At 37.1% G+C, this 19,701-nt stretch overlaps 1 protein-coding gene across 1 annotated transcript in view; it reads left to right on the forward strand.

Annotated features, from left to right (window-relative positions):
* Window positions 1-19,701, forward strand: part of LOC129003769 (AP-3 complex subunit beta-2) — a 32,181-nt gene that overhangs the window by 8,795 nt on the left and 3,685 nt on the right. Inside the window, exons 10-19 of the mRNA XM_054432063.1 lie at window positions 6,777-6,970; window positions 7,600-7,673; window positions 8,805-9,025; window positions 11,003-11,246; window positions 12,374-12,601; window positions 13,381-13,508; window positions 14,402-14,636; window positions 15,099-15,202; window positions 18,486-18,568; window positions 19,483-19,588. Coding sequence (XP_054288038.1) covers window positions 6,777-6,970; window positions 7,600-7,673; window positions 8,805-9,025; window positions 11,003-11,246; window positions 12,374-12,601; window positions 13,381-13,508; window positions 14,402-14,636; window positions 15,099-15,202; window positions 18,486-18,568; window positions 19,483-19,588 — 1,617 coding nt within the window. The remainder of the gene's footprint in view (window positions 1-6,776; window positions 6,971-7,599; window positions 7,674-8,804; window positions 9,026-11,002; window positions 11,247-12,373; window positions 12,602-13,380; window positions 13,509-14,401; window positions 14,637-15,098; window positions 15,203-18,485; window positions 18,569-19,482; window positions 19,589-19,701) is intronic.

Consider the following 19,701-nt stretch of genomic DNA (forward strand, 5'->3'; position numbering starts at 1 on the left):
TAGAGTGTTAACCGACGAAACTTTGAATTACTGAGTTACTTCGAATTATATAGAGTGTTTTTCCGACGAAACTTCGAATTACTGCGTGTTACAAATTGACCTGCCCTCTATTTGGACTTTGAAATACCGAGTGTATCAAAATGCATGGTAAAAATTTGAAATATTGAGAGATTCTCTAGGGACTGAGCCTTCATTTTGAATTATCGAAAGTTTTGAATTATCAAGTGTTTGAATTACCAAGAGTGGACTGTATATGCAATAGAAATAGGTTTTAAAATGTATAACTAAAAATAAACGAAATTAATCCCACATGGGATAACCCGTGCGTGGGAGTGAGTCGTATGATGTTTGATTAGAAAGAATTGAGAAGGTTTGATAACAAAAAACAGGTACTGTACTTCTAATAATTACTGTGCAGGCTAGACTCCAAAGCGCCAGCGGAGTCATGACATAGTAGATTAGGCCCACTATGTACTTTTAATCTACCATGTAGATAACAACTATCAGTGTCATAATGACCTACCCCACCCCTAACCAACCCGATCGCCCCCCCCCCACCCTCCCCCCACATACACACACACACACACACACACACACACACACACACACACCCACACTACCACACACTGATACACTCAGCTGTCCTCGTCCCAACACCAACAAGCGGCTGGTAGCCCTAGGGTACTAGGGCCGTCAATGCTCTGTCCCTGTGGCACAGAATCGAGAACTGCACACACATACACACACACACGCACACAAACTCTCACGCACACAGCAATCTCACGCACACCTGTATCAGCTGTCAACCTATTGTCTGTATATAGAAACTAATAAACTATTAGCTCCATCCCTACCAATGAGATTAAGCCACTGAACAGTGTGTTTTTTGTACGTTGAAATTGAGTGTCTGTCGTATTCTCGTAAGTCTAGTGGAAGGTTAGAATAAATGATGTGTGCAACGTAATAACAGTTAGTGGTAGAAAATGTCTTTGTAAGTCTGGGTAAGCATATACCTTGGCCTAGTGCACGTCGAGTATTATGGTCATGTTGTGGACGGTCAAAGAGTGTCTCATGGTGTTTGTAAATAAACAGTGAAACTGTTCTGATGAAAAGTTGTCTTACATCAAGCACATTCATTTCAGTGAACAGAGTTTCAGAAGGGTATTGCCTACACCTGCCGAGTGCCGCTTTTATGATTGCCTTTTGTGTTACAACGAGAGGTTGTAGAATATTGCTGTAAGCACCACCCCAGGCAATTATCCCCCCCTCAAGCAGCGACTGTACATAAGCAAAATATGCATTTTTAATTTCATCTTTTTCAAGGAATTGGTGTAGTTGACAAAAAGCAAATATCAACTTTCTTAACGTTTTGTTTAAATATGACACGTGATCTGACCATGACAATTTCGAATCAAATACAACTCCAAGATATTTATAATTTTGAACTCTATTAATTACTGGACAAATACAGTTATTTCCGGTATCCTGACCACATGAATGAATTTTGATTTCGTTGCGAAGTGTGTCACTTCGAGCTCTTAAGGAAATTGGAATTAATTTTGTTTTGGTGACGTTTAGCGTTAAAATATTCTGATCAAACCATTTTTTAATTTTCGATACACCTCTTTCGGCATTGGCAAAAGCTGAGTCCCAAGTATCGCCTTGGAATAAAACTAAGGTATCATCGGCGAAGAGGTAAAATTCACCTTCAATGTCCAATTTCACAAGATTATTAATGTATATCAAGAATTGTAAAGGCCCTAGCGTACTACCTTGGACCACACCAAAATCCACATTACCAAGATTCCCATCAATTCCATTTATATTTACAAACTGTTTTCTATCATCAAAATAAGATCGGAACCATTTTAGAGCCACGCCTTTAACACCTATCAGTTCTAATTTTTTTTTAAGAAATGATCTCTCAACTGAATCAAAAGCCTTGGCCAAGTCAAAAAATACCAGAATAACACGTCTGCCTCTACTGATGGCCAAATTTATATCTTTATTAACCTCGAACAATGCATCTGTGATGTTTTTTGATTTTCTGAAACCAAACTGGCGGGGTGTCAAAATATCGTGCTGATTAAGGTAATGTAAACCGTTATTTGTGGGCACTGGCATATTAACTGTCATTAATGTTTTTATCCTGCATTGTCTGATTAATGTTAAGAAAAAGGAAAAAGAGTATGATTTGCGCCAAGACATTCATGGTTATAACACTCACTGTAGGCTACAGAAAACTGCAAACAGTCATTTTGTTTTAGGTATTAAATTATTTAATAAGCTTCATCCCCAAGTCAAGTCCTTGCCGTTAAGTGTCTTTAAAAGAAAATTAACTATGTGGCTTTCATCTCACCCATTTTACAAAATTGAGGAATTTTTTGAAGGTGATCTCATTTTTTGCTAATGTTAAATGCTTTTAAGTTAGGCTAGGATTTTTATTACTGTAATTAATTTTCATATTTTTCATGTTCACTATTTTGTATGTTTTTTACCATATTCCATCTGTGATAATGTTAGAAATTTTGTTTTAAGTTAGGCTAGGATTTTTATTACTGTAATTAATTTTCATATATTTCATGTTCACTATTTTGATATGTTTTTTTTACCATATTCCATCTGTGATAATGTTAGTAATTTTGTCCCTCTATGTTCATTGTACACCTGTGATAACCATTAGCCTTTTTAAGAAAGACCCACTATTATTCATAATTTAAGTTTGTTAAGTTTGCCTATTTAAAAAAAATTATTTTAAACCTGTTAAATGTTCAATAAGGGCAGCCTATATTTTGGAATTTTCATGTCAAATTTTAATAATTATAAGTATTGCATCTTATATCTTTTACAATAATAATGACGATGTCAATTACAATAATGTATTGTTTAAAGACTGAATAAATGACTATTCTATTGACAAACTTGATCTTTGATAATTTTTTCTAAAATCTTAGTGAACACACTTAGCAAAGAAATTGGCCTAAAATTTGAGATATTGGTGACGTCACCAGACTTGAAGAGGGGAATTACCTTGGCAATTTTGTAGGCATTAGGGAATATACCATTTTGAATACTTGTGTTAGTTATATGTAGCAGTGGTTGTTTAAGTGTCTCCCAGTTGTCTTTGAGTAGTTCAGCTGATACACAATCATACCCTGGAGCTGAGCCACCTCGCAGTCTAGTGACGTAAGTGTACAGTTCCTGTTCAGTGACAGTGTGAAGCGTGAGGATGGAGTCAACAGAGTGGTCAGTGTCATCGACCACAGGTAAACCGCCCGAATCTATATTTTCTGCCAAGTTGGGACCAACGTTGGTGAAGTACTCATTAAATTCGTCGGCTACCTGTAATCTATAGTCATTGTCAACGTTCAGTCTGTTTCCTGTAAATTGTGTAAGTGGGAAAATGTCCTTTTTATTACCTCTACCCGCTAATTCGTTTAAAGTACTCCAGAATGTTTTTGGATTATTTTTTGAATGTGAAAGTTTTTCTCTGAAGTAATTGTATTTAGCTAGTTTTGTATCTTGATTTAACTCATTTTTAACTCTTTAATTTTGAAATCAATTCCATATTAAAAGGTTGTCTTCTAACTAACTTGCTCAATTTGTCCCTATCCCTTATTTTTCGTACTAAGTCATGGGTGATCCATGGTTTGAGAGGCCTCAGCCTCGGTTTGAGAACAGGTCTTTGTTTTGTGGATTTGTTTACACAATCTTTAATTTTGCCAAAAAGAATGTCTGTAGATGTGTTAACGTCACACGCGTGTGTGACATCTGACCAATCACACTCTTTAATGTTTAAGCTCAAAGATGTTTTGTCAATGTAAGTGTTTGTGTTGTGTGACGTGTCCTTAGTGTAGGGGTTGTGACTTATTTGTAGGCAGATACTGTAGTGATCAGTTATGTCCGTCCTCACCACAGCAGTTTGTAAGGCAGTATAACCATTGTGGTTTACAAATATGTGGTCAATATTTGTTTGACTTTTTCCTACTACTCTAGTAGGTGTATTTATGCCACATATAAAACCATGTTCGTAAAAAACGTCCAAGTAGCGTTCAGTTTTGTAGTCAGTTTCTAGTAAGTTGGCGTTAGTGTCACCCATGAAGACGTATGTGTTACAGTCATTTTTGTTCTCATAGTAATGTCTAAGAGCGTTAGTAAAGTTGTCTAAGTCACTGTCATGTGTACGGTACACAGTCAGAACGTTAGATCTAGTTCCTTGATGGACAAAGTCCAAAGTCAGTCCATGCACGTCACCCAGCTCCAGTTCCTTGCATTCACACACATTCACTCTCTCACTCACATACATCAAGACCCCATCATTTTTATTTTTCCCCCGAGTTGTACAATTCAATTTATACCCCTCTATGTCCAACCCCGACCCCCCATCCCCACCAAGCCATGTCTCCCCAAGCGCCATGAAATCAAACCTTACATCGATTGACTGTAACATTAATAAAAGTGTATCAAAATTTTTATTATAACTACGAGCATTCATGTATAAAAAGTTGAATGAACTACTTTTAAAAACAGAACTTATGTCCTTAAACCTATCTACTATTGTACAGTCTATCTGCCTATATTGATCAAATAACAAATTGGAATCATCCATGTCTCCTTATGGGAAAAATATAAACAAATTACTTGTGTGCTATTTAAGATTAAAACAAAACAAAACCCTATACGCCCCTGAAAAACCCCACCCAGTCCCTCCGTCCCATAATGTCTGTTTTTAACTATCAATCACAAATAAAAGTTACCTATCAGCTGCATTCTTCATCACTTGCAAATTTAATATAATAAATATAATAAAAAATATATATAAAAATTAATATAAATATAATAAAGCAATTAACATAATAAATAAGTGCAATTCATTTTTCTTTTGTTGTATAAAACTAAATATGAATTTAAATGTAATGAATTGTTTTTATAAATAATTGTTTCATGCCCTTGCAAAATAATTGTATATATTTTCCTGAATTGAAATCATTAACACTTAATTTACATTATTAAATTGATTGAGTTAAGGTATTACATTATTAAAACTTTCAAAATTAAATGGTTAAAATGCCAAAAATATTTCTCTTTTGCCCTAGCTTATAAATTAGTAAACAAGAAATATATGAACAGGCAATGATCTTAGTAAAAAAATTTAGATTGAAAATAATTTATATAAATAAATAAACAGATACTGTACCTAGAATATAAGTAAAACTTGGTGCGTGCAAAAATAAAAGTGGATAAGTTAATATTAATGTGGCTGATATATACCTTAAGATATTTACAGCATGATATTGTTTTTTAAACTTCCTGGCGATCTTCACACTGGTCCCTTTGCTTCACCATTGTCTTTGTCGCTGGACTGCTGCTGAGCCGCCGCCCCCACTGCCGCCCCCGCTGCCGCCCCCGCTGCCGCCACCGCTGCCGCCTCCACCTCCTCGACGTTCTTCACTCGCTTCGCTTTCTCGTTCGGTGTCTTCTTCACAAGGATTTTACCCTCCTTCGCCCATGCATATGCTAAACGTTTTTCTTTAACTAATGTCTTGGCGTGGCTTAAAGTTGCCTTACTATGAGCTGACAGGTGTTCGTTAATGAATACAGGTGAGTTGGGGAAGCTTCGGTGGACCATGAAGGCTGTCAGGTTCTCTGGTAGATCTTTGGCTGAGCTGATCCATGCATGCTTGGCAGTCCGTCTGATGAAGCGCACGATGATGTTAGGGAAGCGCTGGCGACTCGAAGGTACTCGGTGCGCGATAGAGATGTCATCACGCCTCCATGGCGTCTTTATAGCGTTGGCGACTGCTTGCAGCACTGCGTAGACATCCTCGTCCTTAGTCAGGGGGACTCCGACGATCTCTAGATTGTCTATTCTGCTATATTGTTGCAGATCCTGAAGGTCTTCCGTCAAAGTGCCGACCTGCTTGGACAGGTCATCACACCGTGATTTGAGCACGCCACACTCCTCTCTTAACAGTTCGTTTTCAGATTTAAGATCTGTTATTGAAATTACTACTGTCTCTTGCCACGAATTAATTTTATCATTTATTTCGTTAAGCTTACCATGGATCGATTCATTAATCTTCTTCTCCATTTCTGAGAGTTTTTTACCAAGTGTATCGGTGAAATCGGCGCGCAAACTATTTATTGCTTTAAGTAGCGACGACTCCTCACTGTCACTAGCACTTGAAATGGATACCGCCGACTCTTTACATTTGTCGCACTTGAACTGATTATTTTTTCGCGTCTTCCTCTGCACGTTCAGTCCCGCACAGGCCACGTGTAGCACATCGCCGCACTCCGAGCACTTCACAGCGTCAGACCCGTCCACATTGCACTCCACATTGCACTTCACACACTTCTCGGCCATAGTTTAAGCAATATTTTTAAGTAAGGTATATCAGAAAACTCGGAATATCAGTTTGTAACGATATTCTAGCATGTAGTCACGGTGTATGCGACGCTCAGGACCGGGCAAAGGACGATCAGATAGCGAGCTCCTTCCGCATCGGCTGCCTGATAACGACTGAGCCAGTTTGACATACACATCACACACAGCTACATACACTTGCTGAGCCAGTTTGTTTATCCCTTAGTCCTGTATACCTCTCAATCACCCCTCAAGTCTCAAACATAAAATATTTCATTTTTTAAATATTCTCTTTATTTTCCAACCTTTCTGCTCATAATCTTGCTGCGGCCTGTTTGAATTGGATAATCAAGATTGTACTATAATTAATATGAAAGAAAATACAATTTCATGTTGAGTTTGGTTTCAGGCCATGTTTGAACCTTTTATGAAGAGCTTCTTTGTCCGCACAAGTGACCCAACACACATCAAACTGCTCAAGCTGGAGATATTGACCACCTTGGCTACTGAGAGCAGCATCTCCTTCATCCTACGAGAGTTCCAAACCTACATCTCAAACCCGGACAAGGAGTTTGTAGCTGCTACAATACAGGCAATCGGAAGGTAAAGCTTCGTGCATGTTAACATTGGTGAAAATATCCAAGCTATCAGTTCAAACTTTAGAGAACAAATATTCTTAGTTTTTATTTTATAGTCTGATCGACAATGGATACTGTAAGCTCGATTTCCATATAAAATATACCAATACACTGATTTTTTTTCTAATATACCTTCAGAGTTTAGGTTGAAGAGAAAGGACACTTAAAGTTGAAATCTAGAGAAAAAGCTACAATACATAGCTGGGTAACACGGAGAAGTAAGGTACAGAAGAAACCAGCTGTATGGGCTATTAATCAACAGCTGTGTCTAAGGAATAAGTCGGCCTTAGTCACTAACAAGACTACAAGATCGCGACACTCATCCTACACTCATCTCAATTCATACTTGGCTTAAAATACCTACTTTGTATGGTCGCCATTTCATTGAAAAAGTATAAAAGTCCCGGTATTTGCTTACGGGACTACCGTGCGCTTTCAGCTCTGGTTATTCGGGCAGAAATGTACTTGTGACAAGCAAGGAAGAGCCTGAACGGCAAACACTGTGCATAAATTCTTATCACAAAGGGTTCAAAGTTTGGATAAATAATAAGGATGAACATGCAGGTTTGCTGAAACAGGGTTTTAATGTTACAGATGTGCGTCTAACATCAAGGAAGTGACGGATAGCTGCCTCAGTGGACTAGTCTCAATGTTGTCCAACAGGGATGGTTAGTATTACTTTACCTAACGGGGTGAATGGGGGAGCGAGCTAGTCTAGTGGTTAGAGCACAGGACTTCGGTACCTGAGGTCCAGGGGTTCAAATCCCGCCAAATCACCAATGGATTTTATCTAAGTGATAATGCCGCAACCCCTATGTCTAGCCTGAAGTAATGTGAAACACAATCCCGGGCTCGTGCCTAACGTCCTAGGACAAAAAAAAGTTACTTTACCTAACAATTGTTCTCTTTTTGGAACTGTCGGTTAAATTTTGAAGTAAACTCATCAACTTAAAGAGAGTGAGCAATTGTTTTGGTTGATAATTAATAGTATATATTCAAATTGTGGCTATTTAAAGTGGTCTATAAAGTAGTTTTTATGTAGTTTTAACTACTCTCATCTTAAAGTACACAAATGCATACACAAATCTACTTCTTACAATAATTGATAGTTGTTATCTGAACTTTATATCACAGTATCCATGTTATCTAGGTTGTTGTCAGCTCCATTAGGCCTACATTCTGTGGTCAAACCGGACCAAATACTTAAGGGACCAATCCTGTTGTCTAGCTCTTTGTCCAGTTTGATATGAATTTTTATGAAGACAAAGATCAGGGTTTGGTTTAATAGGGTGCAATAAAAAGGGGTTTTACTGTATTTTTTCTTGTTAGTTATATTTTTATTACCTTCACTTAAATTTACTTTATTCTTCTTCAAATCTATTCAGTACTCGAGTACTCTAGCCGACACTAGTGTTGCTGACTCGTAGTAACAAATTGGAGAACTATTCTGACCCAAGGTCAAGAATTCGGTATTCAGCATTTTTGACTCGTAGTGGTAACTCAAAAAACTATTCCAATTTTAGTCTTTAGTACTCAAAAGTCAGCACTGTTGACCCATAGTGGCAATTCTGAAAACGATGTATGAGAATTCATTCAACACTTACACCCGACTTGTGATTACCTTGCGACAAATTCATAAACCAACGACTAAGTGCAGTGCTCAAGTATAAAGGATAAGTACTTTTAAAGGAGTTAACCAAATTAATTATGCGGCCTATCTCATAACTTTTTTATCAAATTCCCTAAAATTGCTAATTAATGAAAGATAATTTATCCCAACCTGATTGTGTCTGTAACAGAGGCAGTGGTAGCAGAGAGTGTTGTAGTGATCAAGAAGCTACTACAGTCCCAGCCCTCGCGTCACAAAGACATCATCTCGCAGATGTCCGCCCTGTTGGACTCCATCACTGTGCCGCAGGCGCGAGCCTCCATACTGTGGCTGCTGGGGGAGTATAGTCAGCTGGTTCCCAACATAGCGCCTGACGTGCTCAGGAAAATGGCAAAGTCCTTCATTCAGGAGGTAATGTCACAATGCTTTAACTGTCCAATGTTGTAGGGTGTTTAATAATTATTTAAAAACCGGTGTGATATATAAACACACCTTTGACGAAATGTAAATACCATAATACTAAGAATCGATTATGACGCTAACTTGGTGTCAACAGTTTCATAATGGGATTTTTCACCACTTGTTTCGTTTTAACTGTAGCATCACGTAATGGTATATTAAAAATTAAATTTAATTGTTTTAACCCTGCTATTCACTTGGGTCATGACATGATGTTATCTGTGGTAGGCCTACCTGGTTTTAATAATGTTATGTCAAATTATAAGTTTGTAATGTAACTCACAACTCCCACTTGGACTGTATACTGTATACACATGTTTCTTTTGCCTATCACCTCTTCTGAGTAGTTTCGTTGCGTAGTTGCTCACAACGTGTTTCGCTATTACTTTAATATCATCAGGTGACACAAAATACTAATATTCCTCCTCAGGCCAGGGACACACTTACCGGCGAAACCGCCGAGCGCCGGATCCCGCGGATCCGCCGGAGGTTGAGGGTCAGAACACACTTGTTCCGGCGATAGCTATTTTGCCGGAGCCGGCGACAATAAATAGAGTGCAATGAACTCTGAATGAGTTTTGTCTTAGACTAGTACAGTTCTAGTACAGTTTAGTCTTAGAAATGGTGCTGTCAAGACCTCAAAAGTTGGCCTTGTTGTGTTTGATCTACCACAGAAGGAAGAGAAAACAACACCGAACTGTTTGGGTACATCTGGAGAACAGACAGCTACATGGAGCTTTTAACACTCTATTTTTACAGTTGAGAAATGAAGAAAATAAGTTTTTTTAATTACTTTTGAATGTCTGTCCCCTCATTTGACGAGCTACTATTGAAGGTTACAGTGCAAATACAAGGACAAGACACATACATGAGACGCTGGAAAGGCTGGATTCAGTGCGGCACAAATTTGTCACCAGCTGCTGCTGTCCCTTGTTTTGTTTTTGTCTTTGTAAACTTCCAAGGACCTATCATAAAGTTCAAGTATCTCACGAACCAAACTAATAAGTAAATCCATATCAACATCTACCATGATGATATAGAAAACTAAACAGACTAAAAATAAATTAACTAAATAGCAAAACAAAACTCAATACACCACTTGACACTGCAATATATCATAAACAATCACCACCCACGAGGGTTGAACCACGACTGAGGAGTGGGGGCAGTGGCAGTCCGGCTGTTTCGCCGGTAAGTGTGTTCATCTCCATAAGGCACAATGCCCCGCTACCCGCTGCTCCGGCGAAACCGCCGATCCGGCGGTCCGGCGAGGTAGAGAATATCCGGCGGTGTTGCCGGAGCATTTTCCCGCCGGATCGGCAGATTCACCGAACCGGAGAAGTGTGGCCTGCCCCATGCCTTCCTGTGTATTTCAACTTGCTCCGGCGCCGCCGGATCCGGCGTCCGGCGGTTTTGCCGGTAAGTGTGTCCCTGGCCTCACTTTGGATGTGATGTGCAATTTATGTGTGTACTGCATTATATTGGTGTTTCAAGGTATCTGACGAGTCAAACTTGGGAGAAAATATTATACTTGTATTTGTGTCAACTGATGCTGCCATAGTAGGGAAACAAGTTGTAAATCTTACATCCATCATCACCTGGACGGTAGGTTGGAACCGTTTTATACATTACTTCAAGCGAGACCTAACAGAGGGTCGTGGCGTCGGCCCATGGTTATTTTAAGTTATGGGTGATTAGTGGGATTTGTATGTGGATCATGGGGAGCAAAGTGCTGTACCACTAGAGCAGCTTGCTCCTCCTATTAGCCTATATTAATTATTTGTCTCACAAAATTTGTCATTGATTCCTTGCTTTCAATTTACTGCTTTGTATTCCTACCTACTTAAGCATACTCTCAGCCCAAACCACAAATAGGCTACATGTACTATTATTTGTGCCACTATAACCTGAGTCTTTTTATGTTTACAGGAGGACATAGTTAAACTTCAAGTGTTGAACTTGGCAGTGAAGTTGTACCTGACCAACCCAGCCCAGACCAGACTGTTGTGTCAGTATGTGTTTAGTCTGGCGAGGTACGACCAGAACTACGACATCCGCGACCGCTCTAGGTTCCTGCGACAGTTTGTGCTCACTGAGAACCCTCTGTCGCAGTACGCCAAGCAGATATTCTTGGCCACCAAGCCAGCGCCTCAGCTCATCTCTAAGTTTCAAGGTTTTTATAACTCTAATAGGATGAACTTTAAGAGATTATTGTAAATTTTTGTTAAAAAACATTTTTTTCAATGTTTTTATTATGTTTTGGGATTTGGTTGATGATCCCAAGAAAGTAACTGAAATCTAACTTAGAAAATTGCGAAGGAAAAACCACCAGTAAACTGTGTGTGTAGTAGTCAAAACAAGAAAAAATCTTGAAAGAAAAGAATTGTACAAATGGAAGGTAGGAGTGAAAATATATAGACCTAACTTATATGTTTCTACTATATGTAAGCCTAAATTTTATTGGATGGTTAACACAGTTTCCAGCAAACCTCTGCCTCATGCTCTCTGTCTTCTGTTAGCTACATGTCTTGCTCCCATGCTCTTCTTTAGGTTCTTTGTTACCTCGTCAACCCATCGCATCCTTAGTCTTCCCAATGGTCTCCTGCCCTACGGGGTACCTCTCATCACTTTCTTTACCATCTCTCACTCACCTCTGCGTTGAATGTGGCCCAGCCACCTTAACCTTCTACTCTTTGCCACTCCGACAATATCTGGTTCCCTATATAACTCCCTTTACTCTCTAATTTTTCTTATTCTCCACGAGTCTCCGTCTTTTATTGGTCCAAAAATCCTTCTCAATTAATTATTTTCAAAAGTAATAAATAAGTCTTTTTTGTGATTTTTTTTAAAGTCTATGAACCTATAGCACTACAGGTTGCACTATGGGTTTATACTTTCTTATTTTGGTAGTTTTTGATAGAAGTTTACTTTTGAATCATTTTACTAAGCTCCAATATGATTTTTCTGCTGCCGTGATTCTGTTTTGAATTTCAACATCTTCTCTGTTATTGTCTGTTACTGTTACTCCCAGATATTTAAATGTGTTTGCTTTGTAGAACCTGTAGTTTAACACTTCTAAGTGGTCTGTTTTGTGTTTATTTTAGTCCCATTTACTTCTAAGCCCACTTTTTTTGCTTCTTGTAATAAAATATTATAAGTATAACATAAATTGAAATTCTCTTGATCTGATAAAAAAAAATTAATAAGGGAGTATATTCAATCTGTGTTGCTAACTTGCTATAGTTTCATGGACAGTAAAATCAAAATGAATATGACTGAGAGTAGACAATTTTATTGCAGACCAAGAGGAGCTACAGCTGGGTTCCTTGTCTCACTATATCAACACGAGAGCGGCTGGCTACCATGATCTGCCTCAGTTCCCTGACGTGGCTCCGAGCTCTAGTGAACGTAACGTTGCAGACACCTCCACCCCACCACCTGCCACCCAGGACACAGACTACCCTCCGCAGAAACAGCAGAAGAAGAAGAAGTCATTCTACTCTGAGAGTGACAGTTCACCGCCTGATGGTTAGTTGTGACTTATTTGTTGACTGTGAAGGTGTCGTACCTCATGTTCGTCCAACCGCCAAAAAAATTGTTCTAAGTGTAAAAAGAGTTCACTCTTATGACTATTATGATTTATTTCAAAATAAAATCTGAAGTGAAAAAATACCCACTTCGCAAAGATAAATTGAACGTGCCGAATCATTGAAGTTTAGTTTTGCTCAAACTTTGATGACTGGTTAGTTACATCAGGAACTGTTGATTATATAGTTTTCAAAATTCTTAACATTAATTTATTAACATTAATTATTAACATTTTCCCTGCTACATATATTTGCTACATATATGCGACAATTGCTACATATATGCGACGCTGTGGTCGTTGCCACAGACCGAGGAATACATTTTAATATTACACATAGACCGAGTGTCACTTGGTTATAAGTATACGCAGACCATGGGCCAGTGATGCAGCAAAGTGAAAAACAGTTTTGCCAACTATCATATGACGTCACTAATCATCATATCCACAGACCAAGTGACGCACATATGCGACGGACATCCCTGTAGACCACTGCAGAGAATTCAGGGCCTCAGACCGTTACGGAGATATAAGCTTTATAATAACATTGGGACACCGACAGAAATATGCAACATCAGTTTATTTTAATGTGACCAGCCATCGCATATATGCGTCGGCAGTCTGTGGGTAGACTGGCCGTCGCATATGAATAAAAAATTTTGTATATTGTGGTAGTAAACGTGTTAATAAAAACCGTGTAAATGTGTAGTGTATTTTACAGAATCCGAGGGATCAGGAGAGAGTTCTGAAGGTGAAGAAGATGGGGAGGAAGAGTCTGGAGATGAAGAAGATTCCTCGGACAGTGACAGCGAGTCTGAGACTGAATCAGGAAGTGAAGAAAATTCTCAGGTGATGTACAGTGTTCAATCTTCTATACACATATATGTTGTAAAGATCAAAATCCAAAATGTTAATCCCATTTAAATACATTAGTAATGTGGGTTTTGTTAGAGCAGTTGGGTAATGTTAGAGTTCTCCTATTTTCAAGAAGTAGAAATTAACTCCAATAGTACATATCAATTGGAATTTGGAAAATAAATTTTAAAGTGAACAAATTGTATGGTTGGATTTTCAATGAAATCTAGGGTCTTATATAGAAGCCTAGCTTTTACAATCACAATCGCAACAAGCGTCTGTAATGATTTCACAGTTTAAAAATTTGCTTGATTCTCATCATTATTCATTTAGTTATTTTCCGCAATCGATGACGCAAGACAATGATGATGTCCACGCGACTGCAGGAGATGTTTGGTATTTTGCCATGATCATAGAAGACGAAAATGATATTTCCATACAATGAGAGATTGAGAGATGATTAGGATGCATACAAAACCGCGGGAGATGTTCAGGACTCTTTTATAACAATTCTCATTACTGTAGTGATAAGTTTCTAAAATTCATTTTGTAATCAAATCGGATAGCTGGAGTTTTACTGTTTGGATGTAGGTTTTAACTTATTTACAAAAAGCAGAAATGTGGGTTTTGTTAAGGTATATACAAACATTCTCTGGTAATCAAATCCAGGTTGGGAGGGATTTTAAGTACATAGTATTCCACTCATTTGTAATTTTCCAATTAATTACTGCACATACAGTTAGTGCTGTAAACGCTTCCGGTTTCAATCAAGATATTTATTTATTTATGATAGTCAACAAACAACAGAAACATGTCAAGAATAATATTTACTTATGAGCTGGCAAGTTTTAATAAACGAGTATAATCTTTCATCACATGTTTTACAGAAGAAACCCAAACCCAAAAAGGAAGAAAAGGAGGCAGTAGAGAGTGAAAGTGAGAGTGAGGATTCTTCAGAAGAAGATAGTGAAGAAGAAGACAGTTCTTCAGACACTCCTGTCGCTGTGACCCCAGTGAAGAAAAAACACACTACCACACCTTCAAGTGCAACTAAAACTGTTAACAAAAGTGCAACAGCAACTGCCAAGAGTAATTTGGATCTCCTGCTAGACTTTACTGAAGGTAATATCAATAAAACAGGCTGATTGTATTTTTTTTTGTAAATCCACCTTACACACAGGGTGTTCATAAAAGGGTGTCACAAACTTCAGGGGCTGATATTACTAATCAATCTTAACAAAAAAGTTCATATTGTATAAACATAGGTAAAAAAAATTTGTTTAGCCGCTAGCCGCCTTTTTTTTACAAAAATGTTTTTGTCAAGAATTATCCAAGCTACGGAAACCAAACTTTACACATACATTTTGTTTTGTCAAGAGGCAATGCTAACTACAAACAAACTATATTGTAGAACCTATTTACTAATGTTATGAGGATATTCAATGTTCCTAGAAATGTGTTGATTAATGAATTCCAAATTAGCCGACAGAAGTTGTAGTTAAGTACTTTATTCAAGTGTTTCAAATTTGAATTTTTTTTATAACATACACAAATTTAAAAATTTTTTTAAATAACTTGTTACAGAAGCCCCAACGATGACGCCTCTGATGACTCCGTCTTTAGGTGGGTTTTTGACTCCCCTTGTAGCTACCCCAACGTCACAAAATGCAGCTACAGCTGGGATACAGGTATGGGTTGTATTTTTCTTCTTCAAATCCAAATGTGCTTTTATTTACAAATAAATGTTCAACAATAACTTTTTAGCTCTGAATACAACTTAAAACAGAAGGAATATGGGTCATAAAGGAAAACAAAAATATTGATATATCGAAAAGAAATCATCGATAATAATAATAATAATAATAATGAATGTTCCCTTTCACAGGAAAGTGCCAAAAAAAAAACAATTGTGTAAAGTTACTCTTAATCTTCAACTTCACTATTTCACTAAGTAATTGTTATTGATATCACTTTGAATAAATAAATATTAATGTAATGTATTTCATTTAGCTGAATATCGATTATAGAAGGAAATAGTCACTTGGCAACAAAAAGACACAACAGACTAAAAAAGACTACATAGATCACCCATCGCTTGAAAATGGATGTAAATTTTGGACATTTCAAATCACTTTTCTGGTTAAACTGTGTGTTAGGAACGAATGTCACGTCATTGAAAACACTGAAGTATCACATAGGCAAGGTTGTTTATAGTGTATCGATAACAGTGATATACGCAAGTGAGATACTCATCTACCTGTACAGAGAATCCTATGATGGTGTTGATAGTAGGTTAGTAAAGATTGTTAGATTTATAGGAACCTCTTGCATAGAATTGACCATATTCATGGTAATACTTGACCACAAGACTCTAACATCTATAGCCTTGACTCTTGAGAAAATTAAATGTGAGTTGACGCCACAAAATGGTATTGAAAGTAGCACGGTTATGCCGAAGTTGTACCAAGCTTCCTCATGGGCTATTGCTGGCCTCAACTGCTTAGGTACTGCCTATGGAGCTTGGAAGTATCTGCCAAGAACCATCCCTATCACGTTTGTCTATACAACTTTGCATTGTAATAGCTTTTGGTTCGTGCAAGGCTTGACCATCGTAATATTCCTGAGCAGCATTAGAAAAACACATCTGTCGATTGTAAAGGAAATGAGCAAGACGCATGAAGCAAACAGCGAATCTTCCAATGAATCTTTGACTCAAAAAAGGACTACAGGAAGACAGCTGAACTTAAATCTTCTTCAAGTTGGGTACTTCAAAATCTTGAAGCTTTTGCAAGGAGAGTTATCAAACGCCGAAATTAAACTCAAAGAATACACTGGGACCACTATTGTGGAGTTAATAGCCATCATTGTGGGGTATCACACATTTATTCTGTCGGAAAGAGAAGTTTCATTGGATACGTATTTGTACACAACATTTCTACTCAGTGTGATTTTCTTGGTGGTGGTTTTGATAGTCAATCAACTAAACCAACTGAAACAACAGACAGGTCCACAGTTGCTCAGCTCCCTCTACAACCGTCAGAGTAAGTCTCTGCGCAGAGATGTCAAACATCAGATATTAGCAAACATCCATCGCTCCTCTCCGTTCTCCTGCCGAGTGTTCAACGTTGACTTGGGACTATTCAGTGACCTTGTAGAAGTTATCATTTTATTGAAGGTCACTTTTTCTGTTGATTAGAGATTCAAAGAATCTTTTGGTGCAAAGTTTAGGACAAGTTAAATTATTATTTAAGAACTTTCTCACACGGATAGAAGAGCCCACCAAAGAAAGTCTAGTAATTTAAATAGAACTTGACTTTACCAGTAGAAAAACAGCATTTCCAAAAAGTGGCTGGATATAATCCTTTCTTCTTTTCACGATTGTAGTGCCTCACTTTGGCACCAGAAATATGAAATAACCTATTCTGTTGATAGATTTATTCAATTTTTACCACATTTCGTAAGGTAGATTGGTTGATATATAAAAAAAATTTAATGCAACTAATTGGTGTTGATAAGATAGTAATTAATCAGATTTATAACCAACTAGCAGAGTACCCGTCCTTCGTACTGGGTTGGCATATAAGTATAAAATGCTTATTGCAGTTATACTCAAGCTGCATTTGCAATGGGGGAGGACACAGTTTGATAAAATTTGGTTCATTAAATTTACGGTATGATATAGTATAACACACTACCATAGCCAATGTTCTACCACTGAACCTAAACAATAGAAAAAAATAAATTATCAAACAGTCACACAATATCACAAATTATTCATTAAATTTAAAACATAAACATAACTGTGAACAATCCTACTTTGACAGTTCTCATTGTGTATCACAGCTTTTTGTTGCTGCTTAGTTCAAATTAACTGTTGCAAGGTCACACTAAAAAAAGGTTTGCTGTGGCCCCCGTATTATTCCATTTAAGTTTTTTTTAATACTGTACATCTTTCCAGTACCATATTAGTTGATTTATCTGGGTATTAACAGCCTATACGTATCATTCTGTAAAAGGACACACTAAATCAAAGTATATAACGCAACTTTGTTGTGTTACCCTGTTATTCTAGTTTACTGTTTAAAGATAAGGCATTTTATTCAACTGAGGAATTTTTAAATCATGTATTTTAATGTTGATATACTTTGACTTTTTATAAAAAATTATATGTTGACGAAGCCTATTGTAACTGTGTTATCTAACGGCAAATAAATTCTTGATTCTTGATTCTTACTGTCCATTGTTTCAATCTCCTAAACACAAGGGATGGACGAGACTGGATTGCAAGTTCAAAACAAGATTATTTTTTCTCATCATAATTCGAGACGAGATCAAGTTACTTTTAGGACCGCAAATCAATCCGCGCAGTTTTACAATGGTTAGTAAATAACAATAAAGCACTATTCAAACAACAAATCAAGTACAATAACTAATTATTTATTTACTTTGTAAATATGATACGAAACGAGTTTACAAAATACTATGGTATTTTTTTTTACTAGTCTCTTACAAGTACTTGAATGGTTATGAAAATCTTAAAATAATAAAAATAAAAATAAAATAAGACATTTTTTAATGCAAAACTGACACGTGCACACCACTTCTGATCTCAGTGATATTGATATCATATACAGTAAAACCTTATCCGGTATAGCCTGGTCTAGCGTCATAATGGATAAACGAATTGCCGGATAAACCAATTTTACCGATTTTTGAGATGTACACAGTTAAAAAACGCATTCAGAAAGTCTCTGCAATACCTGCAATACAGGAGCGTGTTGTTGTTGCATTTCCTTTGTAAAGGTGTTCTTATTGTTTTTTTATAATCTCATCTCAAAAAAGTCTTGGAGAAAATTAAATCTTGCCCGAACCAATGAGATTTTTTAATCAAGTGTCCATCTCTACTAAGTAGTAAATAAATAGTTTTTCTGTTATCTATTTGTTTTAATATCAAATTGTTTGTGTTGTCAGGTGGCCAGTGCAGCATACATTCCAGCCAAGAGTATCGAGGTTCTTAACAAAGTCAGCGGGGGAGGCCTCGGTGTTAGTTCTAGGTAACCAGCTTCTCATGTCAACATATGGTATTGTCCATCACGGTAGCAACTACCTCCACTCATACAGTAGAACCTCGATAACATACAAGGGGATTATTAAATATGTTATTACGAATGGGCTTTTTATCGAGGTTTGCAATAACATTTGATAAGGGTTAAATAAATTGAAGGGGATTTGAAAATGATATCTTGTTATAACTACACTTCAATGTACTAAATTATTTGTTTTTTTAAGCTCAACAAAATGGTTTGGAAAGAAGTTGCTAAATTTTATGTTTTTATGGTCAGAAATGGGAAAAACAATTTTTACCCCATAAAACTCCCCATAAACCCTTGTTCCCATAGTTCGATCATGCTGGTTTGTAAGCTCGTTCAAATAAACATACGTTTACACGTTTGTACCAAATTTCATGAAAATCGGATAATTTTTGCTCCAGTTATCGGGCCAACGGACATATACAGTATATGAATTTGAACCGATGGTGTTTTTGGCCTCTATGGACCTCAAAAGTAAATAAGTCCCGGGTCCAGGTCTTACCACGATTACTGTAATAGCTTATTCCTAAAAATGATAAAATAATTAAAGCAAAATTTACATGTAGCGTAGCCTTAAAGAATTAATTAAATAAGAACACCTTCGTAAAGGAAACACAACAACAACACGCTCCTGTATTGCGGGTATAGCACTGAATTTCTGCAGGCGTTTTTAACTGTTTGTTTTATATAATCTTGTAAAAGTACTGTACAAACAATTTTGAGACCCGCCCATCCCTAACTTATATCTCCACCTATCCTACTTGTTTTAGTTAATAAAACTCTAGTTTGATAAAAAAGATCTTTATTATAGGTTTTACCTCTTAGATATACAATATTTATTAGTGAGCCACAGTGTTATAATAAAGATATTTGTACAGGTTCACGCGAGCTCCACATCTGTTTAGTCCCACCATGACCTCAGTTCAGTTGACGTTCACCAATCACACGACGGCACCTCTAACAGACATCAGAGTCGCCAACAAGGTAACTGAGAGACAACCATTCACACTACACTGTAATTATAAAGAGTATTCTGAAGGTGACATACTAAGTACATTAAAAAGAGATTCAGATAGAACAGTCTTGTGACGGGAATT

The sequence above is a fragment of the Macrosteles quadrilineatus genome, unplaced genomic scaffold (genome assembly GCF_028750875.1).
Source record: "Macrosteles quadrilineatus isolate MER2022 unplaced genomic scaffold, UCM_ALF_1.0 Scaffold_9__3_contigs__length_116548681, whole genome shotgun sequence".
Lineage (NCBI taxonomy): Eukaryota > Metazoa > Arthropoda > Insecta > Hemiptera > Cicadellidae > Macrosteles > Macrosteles quadrilineatus.